The following is a 22,790-nucleotide window of genomic DNA, read 5'->3' as shown; positions in this document are numbered from 1 at the left end:
TCCTTGCAGAATGCTGGCAGTAGAGGGAAGGGTATGTTTGGTGGTGGTATCCTGCCAATCAAAGGTATGGCTATGGATACCCATATGGGTCCAGGCTATGCCTGTTTCTTTGTGGGAATATGTGGAACATTCCATGTTGCAGTCGTACTCAGGCCTTGCCGATCAATTTTTCTTCAGCACATGAACGATGTCATTTGTGTTGCTTTCTGCTCTCATCTGGAATTGGAAAAATCCATCCATTTTGCTTTCAATTGCCATCCTGCTTTCACCTTCACCTGGTCCACCTCTGATTCCTCCCTTTCCTTGACTTCACTGTTCCAATTCTGGGGATACACTGCTCAATAGTAACCACAACAAACTCAATGACACCTTCAGTCACCTCGACTACATTTCCTCACACCCTTCTTCTTGAATGGACTCCATTCCATTCTCCCAGTTTCTCTGTCTCAGTTGCATTTATTCTGTTTATACCACCTTTGACATGGCTGCCTCTGCAATGTCCTCCTTCGACCTCAACCAAAGAATGTTGTCACCAAGGTTGACAGGGCCCTCAGCCAAATGCAACCTATTTCTCAAACTTTTGCCCTCACCCGGCTCTCTCCTCAAGGAACAATGATAGCGTTCCCCTCACTTTCACCCCATCAGTCTCCACTTTCAAGGAATCATCCCTGCCTTGTTCACCAAATCCAGCAGGAGAACACCATCAAACACATTCCTCTCCACTCCACTGCCAACATTCTGCAGCGACTGTTCATTGTGTGACATGGGGTTCATTCCTTCATCAGCCCTAACATTTTTTCTCTCACCATCTCTCCCCATCACATGGCATCTTTGCATACACTCGCAGAAGGTGTAACACTTGCTCTTTCACCTGGTCTCTCCTCAATATTGAAGACTACTCTTTCACTTTCCAGGTGAAGCAACAATTTACTTGTACTTCTTTTGATCTGGTCTACTATATTCACTACACATTGTGCTGTCTCCCTTACACTGGTGAGACCAAATGCAGACTGCGTGGCCTTTTAGCTGTACATTTCCACTCTGTTTGTAAGAATGACCCTGACCTTCCAGTTTCTTATCATTTCAATAAATCACCTTGAACACAAAACAGTACAGCACAGGAACAGGCCCTGTAGCCCAGTGTCTGTGCTGACCACGATGTCATTCTAAAATAATTCCATCTGTTTGCATACGGTCCATATCCCTCTATTCTTTGTCTGTTCATGTATTAGTCTAAATGCCTCAAATATTGTTACCATATCTGCTTTCACCACCTTTCTTGGGCACCTATCACCTTCTGTGTAAAAAATCCGCCTTGCACATCTCCTTCAAACTTTTCCCTCTGATCTTAAATCTATGCCCCATAGTATTTGACATTTCCATCCTGGGAAAAAGACTCCAATTATCCACCCCTGGGAAAAAAAAGACTTCAAATATCCATCTTCATCATGATCCTCATGATTTTATATACTACTATCAGGTCGCCCCCTCAGCTTCCGACACTGTAGAGAAAACAATGCAAGTTTGTTCAACCTCTCCTTATAGATAATACATTCTAATCCAGCAACATCTTGGCAAACTGCTTCTGCACCCTCTCCAAAGCCTCCACAACCTTCCTTAAGTGTGTCAGCCAGAACTGTGCACAGGACTGCAAACATGGCCTTACTAAGGTTTTATACAGCTGCAACATGACTTGCCAACTTTTGTACTTAATGGTCTGACCAATGAAGGTGAAAATGCCATTTGCCTTCTTTACCACCTTATCCACTTGTGTTACCACTTTCAGAGAGCTATGGACTTGCAAACCAACATTCCCCTGTACATCAATGCTCCTAAGTGTCACCATTTACTGTATACATTCCTCTTGCATTTGACCTCTCCAGATACTTCAGCTCACTCTTGCCCATATTAAACTCCACCTGCATTTTTCCACCCAACTTTCCTTGTTCCCATGTTAACTTTTCCATACTGGGTCTGCTGCAGAGATGTAATGAAGCACAACAGAAGCCAGAGGAGGTGCAACTCATTTTCCATTTAGGCACTTTACAGCCTTCAGGGATCAATACTGCATTTAACACCTTCAGGCTATACCCTTTCTCTTCCATTCTAAATACAACGCCAACCCTCATTCTGTCTCTTCTGTGTATCTTGGTGGCTTTGCTCTCAGCATAGCAGACCCATTTTCTCCTTTTCAAATCTAGCATTCATTCCTTTTTATATCTAAATTTCTCCTTCACCACCATTAGTACTTCATTTGTCTTTTGCTCTAGGCACCTTCTTCATTTGTTTCACGCATGTCTTCTATAAAACATGGTAATTTCCAGCTCATTTCAGTTCGAACGAAGAGTCATTTTGGACTCAAAACATTAACTCTGTTTCTGTCTCCATGGAGACTGCCAGACCTGCTGAGTTTTCAGCACATTCTCTGCTTTTATTTCATTTCATCAAAGAAGCCCGATACCAATCAGGTGACCAAGTAAGTCTGCCTCATTCGGTAGAGAAGATGGAGATGTGGGTATTAATCACTTGCCACATGTCAATCTGATTCACAAGTACATATAATACAGCCAGAGAATGGAACCCCAAAGTGAATCCTGAATCTCAGCTTTAAGCTAAGCTGCAGAATGTTACCTGCACAGAAAGCACCTACTGTGGCCCCTAGGTTTAACATACACTGCACGTGTCTGTGTGGGCTTCCACCAGTTACTCTGATTTCCTCCCACTGTCCAAAGATATGCAAGTTAGGTGGATTGTCACACTAAATTGTCTATAGTATCTACAGATGTGCAGACTAGATAGATTAGCCATGGTAAATGCAGGGTTATGAGGATAGGATAGGAGACTGGGTTTGGGTGGGATGTTCTTCAGAGCCTCTTTCTGCACTGTAGGGATTCTAAGAAACATTTGTGTCCTCGTTTCCTGAAGGTGCTGAGGATTTTCCCAATGGTATTGGGTAACTTCCCTTCAGTCAACCAACAAAAAGTGTTCCTGATTCTTACGAGGTGGCTGTCCTTTCCTTTTGTTTGGGCTCCAGCTGTCTGTACAGGTCTCGAGCAGGGCCTCCATCAGCAGTAATGCTGTCTTCTTCCTCTGGTAGTTCAGACTTGGCAGCAGAGAAGAGACACTCAGCTCTAGCAGCCACTGTACAAAACCTGTAACAATCCAAATGACAAGAGATCAGGACTGTTCTCAGTTTGTCCACAGCCAGTGAAGGAGTGCAGGATGGAGAGGGGTGAGAAGACAGTTGTCATGAATGTAATCATAACACATTTTGGAAAGAAGCCAAATCTATTTATAATGGTCACAAAATCCAAAAAATGCCTCTCAGAAGCCACATAACTTCTCTTGTGAATTAAGCTGTATAATGAAAGGTGTTTGGATTTGGAATTCAAACTAGAGGCAAGTGAAGGTGAATCAGTTCTGAGAGTATTTTTTAAAAGCTCACTAAGTCATTTGAACAAATGACCCAAATACATCAGTCCCAAGCAAGCATGTAGTCATGTAGTCATGTAGTCATGAGCGTGGGAGAACCCCTGTGGTGTTAATGGATAAAATATTTACACTGTTGGGCTTATGATAAGCAACGTAACCACATTAAGGCAATTACCTTTCACTTTGAACTGAAAGTTCAAAGTTTCAGTTCAGAACGACCAGATCAGTTTTGCCTTGCAGGTGAATCAAATCCATTCAAGGGAACTATTCATTCCCAGCTGTAATGTTTTATTGTGGAGTTTTCAAGTTAGGAGATCTGAGATAGAAGTCTTCAACTTACTAGAACTGGGAAAATTTCGGCTAATAGAATTCTAGCAGGTTTATGCCAGCAAACGAGAGTGATATTTCTCTAGTATTGAGTCTCTGAAACAAATGTTGTGGAAACAGGCTGAAACTTTGTTTTGATGTTCACGTAAAGATCTTTTGAATAGTCTTCATGTATATGTATATTTATAACTCTGTTCGTTGATTTGCTCTTTTGTGCAATAAACATATGGTCAGTTGTTAAAGATTATCTGCAACCTCATCTGAATATGGTTCAGAGGCTAACCAACATGTTAACCAACGTAAAAATTAAATGTATGATCTATCAAGCCAGGTTTCATTCAAGGGACTTTAAATTGTTTAAGATGGAACATAGAGTTTGCTTAACAAAAAAAAACCCAGCAGAAACAGAAACAGAAAATGAACTATCAAATATTACAATTGCTTGGAATCATAATAGCTGGCATTGGGAATATACTGTACCTATTTCAGGGAAAAAAGATCACAAGACATCTTTTTTGTAATTCAATGAACATTTCAAAAGGTAACAGAAACTAGCTAACAATAATTTTCCTGGAAGTGTGAACAGCTCCTCCTAGCTCACTGCAACCTGAGAACCATCCATATTATTGGCTGAGGTAATTAAAAGTTGACAGCGATAGACAGATTTACTGTTTAATATGGAAGCATGATACAACAGTTCGGGGATGGTAGCCACCGTAAGTTTTGAAACATTTTGGCAGAATTCCAGAAGAATCCTGTGAGTAACATCAGAGAGAGAGAGATCTCAACAGAGAGATAAAGGAAGGCAAACCAGTGAAATGAGTTCCATGTAGGAGCGAATTACTGCAGATGCTGCAATCTGTTCTGAAAACAACAAATCCTGGAGATCACAGTGGGTCAGGCAGCATCCATGGAGAGAAAACAAGCTAATGTTTCAACTCTAGATGACACTTCATCAGAGCTGAAATGAAGTATGGAGGGGGCAGCATTGAGGTAGAATGTACAGTACTGGGGGAGAAAGGATGTTGATAGTTCAGATTAAGTGATCTGAATGTGAGAAAGGCAGAACAATGGTGCATCTAACTGCCAGACTTGAAAGAACAGACAGTCCCACTGGGGTGGGGAGAGGGGAGAGAAGACATGGTCACAGAGAATGTAACTAGTAAAGCTAAAAGGAAGGAAAGGAGTGGGAGTTGGTTCACAATTTGAAGGTGTTGAACTCGATATTAAGTTCAAGATTGTAAAGTGCCTAGTTTGAAGGTGAGATCTTGTTTTTGTAATTCACTGGAGCACTGCAGCATGCAGAGGACAGACAAGTGGGCACGTGAGCAGGATGCTGTGTTAAAATGACCGGCTATAGGAAGGTCAGGGTCATGCTTTCGCACAGACTAGGGGTGTTCTGCAAAGTGGTCACTCAGTCTGCATTTGGTTTCTCCATTGGGTGCAGTGAATACAATACACAAGATTGGAAGCGGTACAGGTTAAAATGCTGCTTCACCTGGAAACACGGTTTAGGGCCTTGGATAGTGAGCAGGGAGGAGGTGAAGGGGCAGGTGTTGCATCTTCTGCAGTTACATGGGAAGCGGGGAAGGGTGTTGGTAGTCAATGAATGGACTAGGGTGTCCTGGAGGAAACGATCCCCGTGAAATGCAGACAGGGGAATGAGGGGAAGATGTGTTTGGTGGTGGCATTCTGCTGGAGTTGTCTGAAACGGCACAGAATGATCCTTTGAATGCAGAGGCTGGTGGGATGAAAAGTGAGGACAAGGGGGATATGCTAACGCTGTTGAGAGTGATGGGAAGGGGCAAGGGCGGGGCACAGATGATAAGTCAGATGCGATTGAGAGCCCTGTCAACCACAGTGGGCAGGAAACGACAGTCATAGAAGAAGCAAACCATGTTGTGGAAGCCCGTTGTGGGGCCCCTCGCCTCACCGAGCTCATTTCCTCTTACTTTGACTCCATTCTCTATTTGTCCGGACCCCACCCACCCACATCCATGATTCCTCTGATACCTTCCACCTTATTAACAATTTCCAGTTCTTTGGCCCTAACTACCTCCCATTCACCATGGATGTCCAATCCATCTATACCTCCATTGTGCACGAGGATGGTCTGCAAACTCTCGGCTTTTTTCTCGACTAGAGGCCTGACCAATCCTCATCCCCTACCACTCTCCTTCACCTGGCTGAACTTGTTCTCTCAGTAAACAATTTTTCCTTTAATTCATCTCACACCTGCCAAGTCAAAGGAGTGGCTATGGGCACTCATGGATTTCAGTTCTGCCTGTGGAACAATCCTTGTACAAGTCCTACATTGACTCCCTCCCACAACTCTTTTTCTCAGAACATCAACAACTGCCTCGGCGCCACTTCATGCTCCCGCTTGGACCTTGAAAAATTTGTTCATTTTGCCTCCAATTTCCACCCGTCTATAACGTTTACATTTCCATTTCCAACATTTCCCTTCCTTTCCTTGACCTCTCCATCTCCATTTTGGGGAATAAACTGTCCACTGCCATCCACTACACAGCCACTGACTGCCATACCTACGTTCACTACAGCACTTCAAATGCCACAGCCTGCAAGGATTCCATTCTATTCTCCCAGTTCCTTGAACCTAAGTTGCATCTGGTTGGATGATGCCACCTTCCAAAACAGCGCTGCTGACATGACTTGCTTCTTCTATAACCATGTTTTCTTGCCCACTGTGGTTGACAGGGCTCTCAATCGAATCCAACCTATCATCCGTGCTTCTGCTCTTGCCCCTTCCCATCACTCATTCTCTGCCATTTCAGACAACTCCAGCAGAACGCAACCATCAAACACATCTGCCCCTCCCCCTTCTGCATTTCGCAGGGATCATTACCTGTGGGACTTCCCAGTCCATTCATCGACTACTAACACCACACCCCTTCCCACGGCACATTCCCACATAACCCAGAAGGTGCAATACCTGCCCCTTCACCTCCTCCCTGCTCACCATCCAAGGGCCTAAACAATCTTTCCAGGTGAAGCAGCATTTCACCTATACCTCCTCCAACCTTGTTTATTGTATTCGCTGCATCCAATGTGGCCTACTCTACACTGGAGAAACCAAACGCAGACTGGGTGACCACTTTGCAGAACACCGCCAGTCTGTGCGCAAGCATAACCCCGACCTTCCTGCAGCCAGTCATTTTAACACAGCATCCTGCTCGCATACCCACTTGTCTGTCCTTGGCATGCTGCAGTGCTCCAGTGAATCACAGAGCAAACTGGAGGAACAACATCTCATCTTCAGACTAGGCACGTTATAGCTTTCTGGACTTAATATTGAGTTCAACATCTTCAAATTGTAAACCAACTCCCATTCCTTCCCTTTCTTTCAGCTTTACTTGTTACATTCTCTGTCACCATGTCCTTTCTCCCCTCTCTTCACCCCAGTAAGACTGTTCGTCCTTTCAAGTCTGGCAGTTAGACATACAATTGTTCTGTCAGTCTTACATTCCGATCACATAATCTGAACGATCAACATCCCTTCTCCCCCAGCACTCTACACTCCACCACGCCCATCCAACTATAGCATGAATGCTGCCCCCTCCACACTTCACTTTGCTTTGATAACATGTCATCTAGAATCGAAATGTTACCTTGTTCTCTCTCAATGGACGCTGCCTGACCTGCTGTGATCTCCAGCATCTATTGTTTTCAGAAAGGACTTCTATACTGAACCAGGCTACAAACTGCAGTGTTGTAAATGTGAAGCAAAGAAGACTTCATGTGCTTTCTGAGCCCATTCTGCTCAGTTCATATGTACAAGCAACATCCAAACTATTCAACCACAGGAACCAGAGCAGCTGCAGAACTGTGGCTTCAGTTTTACAATTCCTTCAGCTGGGCAAGAGAAATCTTCAAAAGCAGTCAGGACAAGTAATGATGACAGATTGACCTTACTGTCATTTTTACAAATATCTTTTATCCATGTCTACATTTCAACTACATATATTTTAACAAGTAACTATCAACAGTAGTTGTGTAATAAAACTAACCTTTGATTTTGTTTAAAACTCATTCTTTGTAACACTCAAGCTCTGCCTTTATCATAATGACAAGCTGACTGCGCTAATCTGATGGTCTAGAATAGTTACGGCCATGTGTTTTTAACATTGACAGGTTTTAAATGATCTTAACAAATGTCAAAGTTCTGTGGAAAATACAGGTGTTGTCAGTCTGAAGTGATTGTAAAAGAACCAGCTGCGATAAGTCTCCCAAATAGCTGAGGTATTAAGTGCTACGTAGTGTTTTTGATTTACCAGCACTACCCACCCCTGGTGAGTGCTGGATAACACAAATCTCACTATATAAAAATGTGTGAGGAGAAATTAGGCTCCAACATCATTTTTCATTATCTTGTCCTCTGGAGTGATGTAGTCATTGCTGGATAGGGAGAACAAGCACTGGTACACATGAATCTTGCTGAATAGGTGAAACAGTGTGGAAAAACAGTGACAGAGACAGAGAAAGAAAAGGAAGGGGAGCCAAGAATAAAAGAAGATTACAGTCATAGACAGAATCAGAGAGATGTACAGCATGGAAACGGATCCTTTGGTCCAACTCGTCCATGCTGACCAGATATGCTAAATTAATCTAGTCCCGTTTGCCAACACTTGGCCCATATCCCTCTAAACCCTTCCTATTCATATACCCATCCAGATGCCTTTTAAATGTTGCAATTGTACCAGTCTCCACCACTTCCTCTGGCAGCCCATTCCATACACGCACCACCCTCTGCATGAAAAAACTGCCCCTTAGGTCCCTTTCAAACCTTTCCCCTCTCACCTTAAACCTATGCCCTCTAGTTTTGGACTCCCCAACTCTGGGGTAAAGACCTTGTCTATTCACTATATCCAAGATCCTCATGATTTTATAAATCTCTATAAGGTCACCCCTCATCCTCCGACTCTCCAGAAAAATAGCCCCTGCCTATTCAGCCTCTCCCTATAGCTCAAATCCTCCAAGCCTGGCAACATCTGTGTAAATCTTTTCTGAACCCTTTCAATTTTCACAACATCCTTCCTATAGCAAGGAGACCAGAACTGCACGCAGTATTCCAAAAGTGGCCAAACCAATGACCTTCCAACTTCTATACTCAATGCACTGACCAATAAAGGCAAGCATACCAAACACTTCCTTCACTATCTTGTCTACCTGTAACTCCACCTTCAAAGAACTATGAACCTGCACTCCAAGGTCTCCTTGTTCAGCAACGTTCCCCACGACCTTAGCATTAGGTATACAAGTCTCGCCCTGATTTGCCTTTCCAAAATGCAGTACCTCACATTTACCTAAATTAAACTCCATCTACCACTCCTCGGCCCATTGGTTTATCTGATCAAGGTCCCATTGTACTCTGAAGTAACTTTCTTTGCTGTCCACTACATCTCCAATTTTGGTGTCATCTGCAAACTTACTAATCATACCTCCTATGTTCATATCCAAATTAATTATATAAATGTCAAAAACAGTGAACCCAGCACCGATCCTTGTGCCATACCACTGGTCACAGGCCTCCAGTCTGAAAAGTGATCCTCCAACACCATCCTCTGTCTTCTACCTTCAAGCCAGATCTATATCCAAATGGCTAGTTCTCCTTTTATTCCATGTTATCTAATCTTGCTAACAATGTCTACCATGAGGAACTTTGTCGAACACCTTACTGAAGTCCATATAGATCACGTCCACCGCTCTGCCCTCATCAATTCTATTCGTTACTTCTTCAAAAACCATCAAGTTAGTGAGACACAACTTCCCACGCATAAAGTCATGTTGACTATTGCTAATCAGTCCTTGCCTTTCCAAATACATGTAAATCCTGTCCCTTAGGCTTTCCTCCAACAACCTGCCCACCACTGATGTCAGGCTCACCGGTCTATAGTACTCTGACTTTTCCTTATCACCTTTCTTAAATACTGGCACCACGTAAGCTAACCTCCAGTCTTTCGGCACCTCACTTGTGGCTATCAACATTACAAATATCTCAGCAAGCGGCCTAACAATCACTTCTCTAGCTACCCACAGAGTTCTAGACTCAGAGCTGTACAGCATGGAAACAGACCCTTCAGTCCAACTTGTCCATGCTGACCAGATATCCTAAATAAATCTAGTCCCATTTGCCAGCATTTGGCCCATATCCCTCTAAACCCTTCCTATTCATCTACCCATATAGATGCCTTTTAAATGTTATAATCGTACCAGCCTCCCCCCACGTCCTCTAACAGCTCATTCCATACATGCACCACCCTCTGAGTGAAAAACGTTGCCCCTTGGATCCCTTTTAAATCACCTGATCAGGTCCTGGGGATTTATCCACCTTTACGCGTTTAAAGACATCCAGCACCACCTCCTCTGTAATATGGACATTTTTCAAGATGTCGCTATTTATTTCCCCACATTCTCTATCTTCCATATCCTTCTCCACAGTAAACACTGATGCAAAATACTCACTTAGTATCTCCACCATCTCCTGCCGTTCCACACATAGGCAGCCTTGCTGATCTTTAAGGGGTCCTATTCTCTGCCTTGTTACTCTTTTGTCCTTAATATGTTTGTAGAAACCCCTTGGATTCTCCTTAACCCTATTTGCCAAAACTATTTCATGTCCCCTTTTTTCCTCCTGATTTTCCTCTAGAAGGAAAGAGGAAAGGAAAAGAGGGAGACAAAGGATAAAGGAGAAAGAAGGAGCAAAGGAAAATAAGCAAAAAGGTAAGAAAATGAAAAGAATAAAGGAAGGGGGGAAAAAGATGCAATGATGTTTATATGCAAAGCAACCTGCAAGGGAGAAGCCTTCCAAGTTCTGCTATTGACTCCACATAATGGGAGGGGTAAATACTGGAAACAAGAAATAGAATTAACAGCAGAAGCCCTGCAGCAGCAACATTCACATTAAGAGGGAGGTGCTTGGTCCACTTTTCTGATATTGAAGGCACATTATTGGGATGGGGTGTGGTGGATGAAAGGTGCTTGATGATGGAAAACAGAAGATTGAGATATGTGTATGGTCTCCTGAAAATTATTGAGGTCACGCAGACTAATAAACTGTCCTGGAGCTGCCTGGGTGACGTCTTCTTCTTCAGTCCCATTCAGAAAAGCTTTTAGAGGAGTATGGACAGTTCCAGCTTTCTCAAGTAAAATAAGATCTTAGCAGAGACTTGGTTAATCACAGAAGGTACAGCCGAGCAGTTCCCACCCTCCAAGGCAACCTTGTCCTGTAATATAAATCCTTCTTCTATCCACCTTGCTCTCTACTTCCTTAGAAATAATTAATTTGAGGTCAGAAATGGGACTGATCTTGCTGGAGCCTGGCCTCCTTGAAGGTAAGCATGTACTTCCCTTTCAGGAAGTCTTTGTGGAGATAGCATGGAGAAAGACATGTGACTGAGTTCACTGTCCAGTACCAGGTAGCCACTGCATCTTCTGGACACTGGATAGTGTACAGTGCCATAAATGTGAGAAAGTGTGGCATGCATAGAAACCAACCACCCAACTCACTGTGTCTCAGTGGCTAGCACTGCTGCCTCACAGCACCAGGGACCTGGATTCAATTCCAGCCTCGGGTGACTGTCTGTGTGGAGTTTACACATTCTCCCCATGTCTGCATAGGTTTCCTCCAGGTGCTCCTGTTTCTTCCCATAGTCTAAAAATGTAAAGGTTAGGCAGATTGGCAAGCTAAACAGCTCATAGTGTCTAGGGTAGGGGGGTGAGTCTGGGTGAGATGCTCTTTGGAGGTTCAGTGTGGACTCGATGGGCTGAATGGCCAGCTTCCACACTGTAGGGATTCTATGATTCTATGAACTCCTGGACTGCCAGAACATTCAGATGGGATAGGCTGGGTGCATCTCACTTCCCCATTCCTGCATTTGATCTCTCGGCTGCAAAGTCAGTGCCAATGGTCAATATAATCATAGCTGCCATGTGTTAGAGGCGTTGGTTTGGCAAGTGACTATGCAGAAGGAAGACATGTTAAAAATCATGCTGTACCTGCAGTGATTGTAATGAGGTCATCCAGCTGGACTTCAGAATACCAGTTCCCTGAATAGGTCTGTTAATCTGGTCCAGTCAGACAGCCTTAGTTGACAGAGAAAAAAGGATTGAGAGAAATTCTGGCACTTGGAGACCTGACTCTGAAGAGGCAGTATTACAGTCAAGGACTGTTCGTTGTAAGTAAAGGGTGACTCGTTGACAGGATACCGCCTCTGTGGAGTTATTTCATTCCCCTCTCACACCAGGAAGCATAATCCAACCTGTGAATAACTCCAGAGATAGTAGGAACTGCAGATGCTGGAGAATCTGAGATAACAAGGTGTAGAGCTGGATGAACACAGTAGGCCAAGCAGCATCAGAGGAGCAGGAAGGCTGACGTTTCAGGCCGAGACTCTTCTTCAGAAACGGGGGAGGGGAAGGGGTTTCTGAAATAAATAGGGAGAGAGGGGGAGGCGGATAGAAGATGGATAGAGGAGGAGATAGGTGGAGAGGAGACAGACAGGTCAAAGCGGCGGGAATGGAGCCAGTAAAGGTGAGTGTAGGTGGGGAGGTAGGGAGGAGATAGGTCAGTCCAGGGAGGACAGACAGGTCAAGGGGGCTGGATGAGGTTAGTAGGTAGGAGATGGGGGTGGGGCTTGAGGTGGGAGGAGGGGCTAGGTGGGAGGAAAGACAGGTTAGGGAGGTGGGGATGAGCTGGGCTGGTTTTGGGATGCAGTAGGGGGAGGGGAGATTTTGAAGCTTGTGAAGTCCACATTGATATCATTGGGCATTCCGAAACATCAATCGCCTCAACCTCTCCACCCCTCTCACCCACTCCAACCTCTTCCCCGCAGAACGTGCAGCCCTCCGCTCCAATCCCAACCTCATCATAAAACCCGCGGACAAGGGAGGCACAGTTGTAGTATGGCGCACTGACCTCTACATCGCCGAGGCCAGGCGCCAACTCTCCGACACCTCCTCCTACCGCCCCCTTGATCGTGACCCCACCCCCAACCACCAAACCATCATCTCCCAAACCAGCCACAACCTTATCACCTCAAGCGACCTCCCACCTACAGCCTCCAACTTCATCGTTCCCCAACACCGCACCGCCCGCTTCTATCTCCTTCCCAAAATCCACAAACCTGACTGCCCTGGTCAACCCATTGTCTCCACCTGCTCCTGCCCCACCGAACTTATCTCCACCTATCTCCACTCCATTTTCTCCCCCTTGGTCCAGGAACTCCCTACCTACGTCCGTGACACCACCCACGCCCGCCACCTCCTCCAGAACTTCCAATTCCCCGGTCCCCAACACCTCATCTTTACCATGGACATCCAGTCCCCCTACACCTGCATTCCCCATACAGATGGCCTAAAGGCCCTCTGCTTCTTCCTGTCCCGCAGGCCTGACCAGTCCCTCTCCACTGACACCCTCATCCGCTTAGCTGAACTCGTCCTCACCCACAACAACTTCTCTTTCAATTCCTCCCACTTCCTACAGACAAAGGGGGTGGCCATGGGTACCCGCATGGGCCCAAGCTATGCCTGCCTCTTTGTAGGTTACGTGGAACAATCCCTCTTCCGTGCCTACATTGGCCCGAAACCCCACCTCTTCCTCCGTTACGTTGATAACTGTATCGGCGCCGCCTCGTGCTCCCACGAGGAGCTCGAACAGTTCATCCACTTCACCAACACTTTCCACCCCAACCTTAAGTTCACCTGGACCATCTCTAATACCTCTCTCTCCTTCCTGGATCTCTCTGTCTTCATCTCTGGCAACCACCTAGAAACCGATATCCATTTCAAGCCCACCGATTCCCACAGCTACCTGGAATACACCTCCTCCCACCCACCCTCGTGCAAAAATGCCATCCCCTATTCCCAATTCCTTCGCCTCCGCCGCATCTGCTCCCAGGATGAGGCATTCCACTCCTTTACACCTCAGATGTCCTCGTTTCGAACGACCGCAAGATCCCCCCCCTCAATGGTCGAGAACGCCCTCGACCGTGTCTCCCGCATTTCCCGCTACTCATCCCTCACACCCACTCCCCGCAATAACAACCAAAACAGAATCCCCCTCGTCCTCACGTACCACCCCACCAACCTCCAGATACAACGCATCATCCTCCGACACTTCCGCCATCTGCAATCCGACCCCACCACCAAAGACATTTTTCCCTCCCCACCCTTATCTGCTTTCCGGAGGGACCACTCTCTCCGGGACTCCCTTGTCAGCTCCACACTCCCCTCCAGCCCCACCACACCCGGCACTTTTCCCTGCAACCGCAGGAAGTGCTACACCTGTCCCTACACCTCCTCCCTCACCCCTATCCCAGGCCCCAAGAAGACTTTCCACATCAAGCAGTTTCACCTGTACATCTGCTAATGTGGTATACTGCATCCGCTAATCCCATTGTGGCCTCCTCTACATCGGGGAAACCAAGCGGAGGCTTGGGGACCGCTTTGCAGAACATCTACGCTCGGTTCGCACTAAACAACTGCACCTCCCAGTCGCGAACCATTTCAATTCCCCCTCCCACTCCTCAGACGACAGGTCCATCCTGGGCCTCCTGCAGTGCCACAATGATGCTACCCGAAGGTTGCAGGAACAGCAACTCATATTCTGCTTGGGAACCCTGCAGCCCAATGGTATCAATCTGGACTTCACAAGCTTCAAAATCTCCCCTCCCCCTACCGCATCCCAAAACCAGCCCAGCTTGTCCCCGCCTCCCTAACCTGTCCTTCCTCCCACCTCTCCCCTCCTCCCATCTCAAGCCCCACCCCCATCTCCTACCTACTAACCTCATCCCGCCCCTTTGACCTGTCCATCCTCCCTGGACTGACCTATCTCCTCCCTTCCTCCCTATCTCCCCACCTACACTCACCTTCAGTGGCTCCAACCCCGCCTCTTTGACTGTCTGTCTCCTCTCCCCCATCTTCTCCTCTTCCATCTTCTTTCCGCCTCCCCATCTCTCCCTATTTATTTCAGAAACCCCTTCCCCTCCCCCACTTCTGAAGAAGGGTCTAGGCCCGAAACGTCAGCTTTCCTGCTCCTCTGATGCTGCTTGGCCCGCTGTGTTCATCCAGCTCTACACCTTGTTATCTGTGAATAACTCCACATGTCCATGAGTGATCATGAAATTCTGCAAACATACTAAACTTTTTTAATCCCGTATCCAGTATTTTGAGGCTTGTAATCCCATAGTAGGCCTCAAATGTAAGAAGGAGAGAATACAGAGCCAGAAACCTTAACAGACATGGTGATACCCCTCCTTCAAAACTGCACCCAAATAAGAGGGGGAGAACTTGGAGAAATGATGTCGCTCATTGGAAGAAGAGTCCAAGCATTTTGTGGAGCATGTGGGAGACTGAAATGCATCTGTGTTCAACTGATACTCGTAAGCATCTAACTGTGGGGAGCTGAAGGTTCCACCTGTTTTGACCCAGTCACTTGGTGCCAATTTGGACATTCTGAATATTAGTGTGGATGAGATTGATGACTTGGGTTCAGGCACATGTGTCATACAGTCTTCTACTCCTATCTCTCATCTTTCTATGCTTAAGTCTGCCCCTCACCTCTTCTCCATTAAGGCCAAAGGATGCAGACTTGGGATGTATATGGCAGACAAATGGCTTGGCCTGCCAGATCCATCTGAACCACATGAAGCTTTTAGTGCCCTGCTCTCATTTACTAAAACTAATCAATATTCCAGGATCAACCAGGAATTCAGAGAAGCCACACCCTGCCAACTGTCTCCCTAAAGCACTCTCTTCCATGGTACACAGCAGACCAAACCATCCTTTTTCTGTTGACCAGCCAGTGAAAACTGTCTTCACCCAGTCCCAATCTGTCCTCCAGCTCCACACTGTGTTATCTCAGACTCCAGCATTGGCAGTTCTTACTATCCCCCGATCTATCGAAATTGTACTTAGGGAAACTCTTGCAATGCCTTCTCCTTAACTTTGCCTCTGTCCTATTTGCCATCAAGTTAACATCATCCAAATACGCAAGTAGTTTTACATCTATGCTGAAAACATTCACTTCTGTTTCACCACTAGCTCTCTCACCCCCTCTACTGTTGCTGAACTATCAGACTGTTTATCTGATATCCAGTAAGGCATGTGCAGAACTGTCCTCCAATTAAACAGTAGGAAGAAAACCAGCGATTTTGAACCCAGGACCAAACTTTATTTCTTAACCATCAGCAATCTCTCTCTCCCTGATGCTGGGCGGAAGCAGACTACTCATAATGTTGGTCTCATATTTGACTCCAAGGCTGAGCTTCTGGTCAATCCTGATTATTTCCTGCAGTCTATTATCACTTCTGTAACATTGTCCAAATCCAGCCATCTCAGTCCATCAGCTGCAGAAACCCTATTACCTTTGACTTGACTATTCCCGCACTTTTCTAGCTGGTTTCTTACATTCTACTTTTTCTGTAAACTTGAGGTCTGTGAAATCCTTCTGTCCCTTAAAGTAACACCAACTCACACTCCCTTATGTTAATTGTATTAGGTGTCTCAGTTTGTATGTCAGTATGCTTTTAAGATACTACTCAATATGTCATCACCGTATCACAGCATGCAACCTGAAGGGATAAAGGTCTCAGATTCAAGTTTACTTGGAACCACTTGAAGCCGACGGAAGCATTCGACTCTTTGTAATTGAATAGGTTAATGTTAGCCCAGACACTGATGTGAATGTAGTATTTGTATATATTCGTGAGCTAAATGTCTGTTAGATCATTTAATACCATGTCCTAGTTTCTACCATGGAGGTGGGGCCACTACATTTATTCAAGGCTGAGTTAGATAGATAAGGAGTGCATGTGTGAGTTGTCGATAAGAGAATGAGCTGCGACCCACACCAGATCAGCTACGATCTTATGATCAGTGGAATTTCTATGAATTAATTGTCCTTGTACCTTGGGGCATTTTACTACATCAATGCAAGTTGTTGTTGTTTTAAATCATGTTATCCAGGGAGAAGATCTGAGATTGCAAGACCTGTCTCCTCCTATCTGTCTAGAGAATAAGGCTCATGCTTACAATAAGTCACAACAAGTAAGAAAAACTTTGACTTACCAACACCCTCAAATACAATGGCTGCTGCTCCTGGGTATCCTTCTCCTCCCTTCTTGCTGTTGTCCGACCTTCTCAGTGCACGAAGGTTCAGAAGACAGCTGTCTCTGATCCTCACCAGGGCTTTCTTCACACTAACCTGAAGCAACTGTCTGAATGAAGAGGAACTGCAATTCAAGTTGAGAGGTAAGAACTCCTTCAGCAGACCCATGGCCTTCGAACTCAGTGCCTGGTTGGTTTTAGGGCTGATGCATAGCAGAGCAAGAGCACGGAGGCGCACACGGTCATCCAGGCAATGTAGGGAGGCCCTCAAATTCCTCAGTGTGTCGGCCTCCATGGGCAGGGACCCAGAAGTCATCTGCTGTGTGCTGACTAAGGTGATCCAGCCAAGGCGATGTTCAGAGTGGCTACCATCAAATGCCCTAGCCAGTAGGTGGAAGGATGCTGGGAAGATCTTCAGTGTTCTTCCTAGGAAATAATTGGCTGTGTTCTGCTGATATAATGGGTTGTCAGAGGTCAAAGCCTCAGCCAATATTTGAAGCCATGACTGAGCCCAACTCTCTGCCAGCTCCTGTTCAGACAGGGTTCCCTGGGTCAAGGTGCATTCCAACCTGTGCTGCTGCAGTATTGTCCGGTACAGCTCAGAGGCTGCAGAGCACAAGTGATTTGTCGAAAGGCAGTTGAACAAATGTTTTGGAAGCTCCTCGTAATCACCCAGGATCTGGAAAAAAGCACCAGAAAAAGCATCAGACTGGAACAGCAGGTCCCAAATCCTAGCTCCCATTCCCCTCATAAATTCAGCTGTCTGCCACTGAATCACAGGGACCATTTTCTGTAGCCTAGACAAAGACAAAAAGGCAAGGTGCAGCCAGAGTGAGTGCTTAGTTCTGGAAATTAAGAGCACAGTAGGAATTCCTGTGCTGGGGAGAAGACATGCGTGTTGCTTTTCTTTTATGGTTTATAGTTTGCAAGGAGTATATACTATAGCAATGAGGACCGGGGAATAAGAGCCTAAAATAACTGATATTATGTCATATGAAGCATCTTCTTAAGGGGTAAATCATGGTGAGAGCGCGCAAAGCCACGGTTTGCTGTTCCTGCTCTATAAGGGAAGCCATAAACATTTCCAGGGCCTCGGGCCATCACGTGTGCAGGAAATGTCTCTAACTACAGCTCCTTAAAGACCAAACTTCAGAGCTGGAGTTGGAGCAGCAGCTGGGGTCACTGCGGAGCATTCACAAGGCAGTGTGTGTCATGGATAACACATAGAGAAATGGTCACATTACATGCTAAAACTCCACAGCGAGAAGGGAATGTGTGACCACGAGGCAGAACAAGAGGTCTTGGGAGGCAGCCCAAGGGTTTCCTATGGCTATTCACCGACAAAACAGATACATCACTTTGGGTACTGTTGAGGGGAAGGCAGCGACACCGGATTCATAGCATCAGGGTTGGCCCTGACTCACAGGGGAGGAGTGAAGTGTAGGAATGCAATAGTTAAAAGTGGGTTCAATTGTAAGGGATTTTTGTGTCTGCAAATGAGATGCTACATTGCTTCTCTGGTGCTAGGGCCAAGGACATCTCAGAGCAGTTACAGAACATTCTGGAGCAGGAGGGTGGGGATAAAGCGGTCTTTTTCAGGACAGTAGCTGGTAACTAGTGGAGTTCTGCAGGGTTCAGTGTTGGGACCACAATTATTCGCATTATATATGAAGGAAGATGAAGGAACTGTGGGTATTCTGGCTAAATTTGCAGATGGCACAAAGATAGGTGGAGGGGCAGGTAGTGTTGAGGAATCGGGGTGGCTGCAGAAGGATTTGGATAAACTAGGAATGGGCAAATCTAGGCATACAGGTCTACAGTTCCCTGAAAGTGGCAACACAAGAGGATACGGTACTCAAGAAGGCTAGCGTTCATCAGTTGAAATACAGAGTATAAAAATTGGCACGTCATGTTAAAGCTGTGTAGAATTTTAATTAGGCTACATTTTGAATATTGCATACAGTTCCGTCACCATATGACAAGAAGGATGTGGAGGATTTGGAGAGGATACAGAAACGGCTTACCAGGATGTTGCCTGGTTTGGGGGCTATTAGCTTGATTTTGTTTTCACTTGAACCTTGGAGGATGAGGGCTGACCTGATAGAAGTTTACAAAATTATGGCAGGCGTAGATAAATTAGATAGTCGGAGTCTTTTTTCTAGGGTAGAAATGTCGATTAGTGGAGACGTAGATTTAAGGTGAAAGAGGGAAAGTTTAATGGAGATGTGACAAGTTTTTTTTACAGAGAGGGTGGTAAGTGCCAGAGGAGATGGTGGAGGCAGAAAGAATAGCTGTACTTAAGAGGCATCTTGACAGATATATGAATATGCAGGGAATAGTGGAATATGGGCCAGGTAGAGGCAAAAGGTTTTTAGTTTAGAAAGGCATCATGTGTCAGTGCAGTCTCGGTGGGCCGAAGGGCCTCTTCCTGTGCTGTACTGTTCTTTGCTCTGACATGCAATGTTAGTATTCATTTCAAAAGGTCTAGAAGGTAAGAACATTGACGATTTGTTCCAGTCAGACCGCATTTGAAATACGGTGGCAGTTTTGGGCCCCAAAGCTAAGGATAGATGTGCTGGCATTGGAGAGGTTGGGGGGATAAGTGTTCAGAGAAGCTTTACAAGAATGATCCTGAGGAAGAAGGACTTATCATATGAGATGTGACTGAGGACTCTGTGTCTGCAGAAGGATTGGGGTGGGGGGTGGTGGAATATCATTGGAACTTACAGATTACTGAGAGATCTGGATAGAATCGATGTGGAGAAGATGTTTCCATGGTAGGAGAGATCAGGACCCAAGGGCATAGCCTCAGAGTGAAGGGGCCACCCTTTGGAACTGAAATGAGGAGAAATTTCTCCAGTCAAAGGGTGGAAGTCATTGCCGCAGAGGGCTGCGGAGGCCAATTCATTAAGTGCATTTAAGACAGAGATTGATAGATCCTTGACTAGAAAGGAGATCAAGGGTTACTGGGAGATGGCAGGAGCATAGGGTTGAGAAACATATCAGCATGGTCAAGTGGCGGAGCAGACTCAAAGGGCCAAATGGCCTAATTCTGCTTCTTTATCTTAGGGTCTTATGGGTTTCACCTGGGAAAGATCAGGACTGATGTCCTGAGGAGGTATTTACTAGAGGGGATGTGAAGACTTTAAACTAAAATGGCAGAGGACAGGGTACCTATGCAAGGTGAAAAATAATGGGCACAGGACCAATAATGTTTAATAGACAAGCCTTAAGGCTTTGTGCCTTAATGCACATGGCATCTGCAATAACATGAAGGAATTAATTGCGCAAATAGATATGAATGGATAAGGTATAGGCAGAATTAGAGAGACATGGCTGCAAGGTGACCAGAGATGGAAAATGAATATCCACCAGTATTCAGTATTTAGGAAGGACAGACAGAAAGGAAATAGTAGTGGAGATGAATTGCTGGTTAAAGAAAAAATTAATGTAACAGTGAGGAAGGATATTGGCTGCAATGATGTGGAATGTGGGTAGCGCTCAATGACGCCGAGGCACAAAAAATATTAGCGGAGCTTGTGTACAGATCACCAAACTGGAGGGGAGATGTTGGGAAATGGCATTAAACAAGAAATTTGAGACACATGTGTCGTCATAACATTTGTAATTATAGGTGACTTTAAGCTGCATATAGATGGGCCAAATCAAATTAGTAACAACACTGTAGGGGAGGAATTCCTAGAATTCTTCATTCAGATGGATAGTACTGAAGTTGATTCTGAAACTAGGGTCCTGAATGTAAAGAAGGGAAACTACAATGATATGGGGTGTGAGTTGGCTATAATAGATTAGGGATCACTACTGAATAGGTTAACAGCAGAAAGGCAATGGCAAGCAATCAAAGAGTACATGGGTGAAGGCAACAACTCTTCATTCCTGTCCAAAAGTAAAATGGGAAAGGTGGCCAAACTATGACTTACAAAGATAGTATTAGATTCGAGGAAGAGGTGTAGAAATTGGCCAAAAATATCAACAGACATGAGAAGTGGGAGCAGTTTATACTTTAGCGAAGGAGGAAAACGGGAAAGTAGAGTAAAGGTTGAAGGGAACATAAAACTGACTGTAAAAGTTTGTATAGGTTTGTGAAGAGAAAAAGAATCATGAAGACAAATGTAGGCCCCTTCCAGTCCCTATAATAGGGAACAAAGAAATGGCTGACGAACTGAATACGTACTTTGGTCTGTGCTCACAAAGGACGCAAATAAGAAACCAGAAATACTGGGGAACAGTGTTTAACAAGAGGGAAGAGCTGAAGGAGATCAATATTAGTAGGGAAACAGTGTTGGGAAATTTGATGGGATTGAAGGCTGATAACTACCCAGACTGAGATAATGTACATCCCACAGTACTTAAGGAAGTGGCCCTACAAATAATGGTTGCACTGGCGGTCATCTTCCAAGATTCTATTGACTACAGAATAATTCCTACAAACTGGAGGGTAGCTAAGGTAACCTGTTTAAGAAGGGAGGCAGAGAGAAAACCAGGAATTACACACCAATGAGTCATATGTTGGTAGCGGGTAATATATTAGATTATAAAGGAATTAATAGCAGACCACTTGGAAAACTATGACAGGATCAGACGAAGTCAGCATAGATTTAGGAAAGGAAAATCTACTGACATTCTTTAAGGATATAATTAGTAGCATTGATAAGGAGAAACCAGTGGATGTGATTTATCTGGACTTTCAGAAGGCTCACAACAGTCCCACATGTGAGGTTAGTGTGTAAAATGAAAGCACATGGGATTGGGGCTATTGTATTGAGATAGGCAGAAAATCGTTGGCAGATAGAAAACAAAAAGTAGGAATAAATGGTAGGTACCTTCCCCAGCCCCACCCCTCCTCTCTCTATTTATTTCTGAGCTCCGTTCCCCCTCCCCATTTCTGAAGAAGGGTCCCGACCCTAAACATCAACTTTCCTGCTTCTCTGATGCTGCCCAGCCTGCTGTGTTCCTCCAGCTCCACACTGTGTTATCTCTGACTCCAGCATCTGCAGTTCTTGCTTTCTCCAAATAATATCCAGCTGTCTTTTGAAACCTCCCATGGTATCTGCCTCCACCAGTCTCCCAGGCAGCACATTCCAAATCCTGATAATTCTCTGAGTAAAATAGCATAGAATCATAGAATTTTACAGTACAGCAGGAGGCCATTCAACACATCGTATCTGTACTGGCTCCCAAAAGAGCAACCCAGCTCGCCCCATTCTGCAACTTCCTCTCCATAGCTCTCTAAATTCATCACTTTCAAATATATATCCAGCTGTCTCTTGAAATTTCTATGGAATCTGGCTCCACCACTCTCCCAGGCAATGCATTCCAAATCCTAACAACTCTGAGTAAAGAAATTTCTGCTCATGTCACTCTTAGTGCTCTTGCTGACACTCTTGAAATTGTGGCCCCTAGTTACTGACATACCAACAAGTGCATACAGAATAGCTTCTGACAAACTTGTTCATAATTTGAACAAGGTCATGTCTTAATCTTCTCTGGTCCAAGGACAGTAAGCCCAATTCTCTAATCTTTCGTTGTATCTAAAAATCCCTCATTCCTGATATCATTCTCGTAAATCTTCTTTGAGCTCTCTCCAGGGCTTTAACATTTTTCCTTAAATAAGGAATCTACAAGTGAACACAATACTCCATTGTGATCTGACCAATGATTGTGGAGGTATAGTGTCGCTTCCTTGCTTTTATATTCTATGTCTCTATTTATAAACCCAAGGATGCTTTAAGCCTTTTTAACAACTGTTTCAACTTGCTTGGCCACCTCAGAAAATCATGTACATGAACTCTGAGGTCCCTTTGTTCCTGTACACCCTCAAAGTTGTACTACTGAGCCTGCATTGTCTCTCTATGTTTCTTCTAACAAAACGCATTGCCTCACAT

At 45.1% G+C, this 22,790-nt stretch overlaps 1 protein-coding gene across 1 annotated transcript in view; it reads right to left on the bottom strand.

The window, feature by feature from the left end:
- si:ch211-225b11.4 overlaps positions 1-22,790 on the bottom strand; it is a 226,885-nt gene that overhangs the window by 121,870 nt on the left and 82,225 nt on the right. Inside the window, exons 12-13 of the mRNA XM_048611680.1 lie at positions 16,846-17,681; positions 3,000-3,152 (exon numbers count right to left, since the gene is read on the bottom strand). Of these exons, the coding sequence (XP_048467637.1) occupies positions 3,000-3,152; positions 16,846-17,681 (989 nt within the window). The remainder of the gene's footprint in view (positions 1-2,999; positions 3,153-16,845; positions 17,682-22,790) is intronic.

This window comes from Rhincodon typus, chromosome 24, assembly GCF_021869965.1.
Source record: "Rhincodon typus isolate 14 chromosome 24, sRhiTyp1.1, whole genome shotgun sequence".
Taxonomy (NCBI): domain Eukaryota; kingdom Metazoa; phylum Chordata; class Chondrichthyes; order Orectolobiformes; family Rhincodontidae; genus Rhincodon; species Rhincodon typus.
The sequence above is the reverse complement of the archived record's forward strand: the minus strand, read 5'-3'. Positions and strand labels throughout refer to the sequence as shown.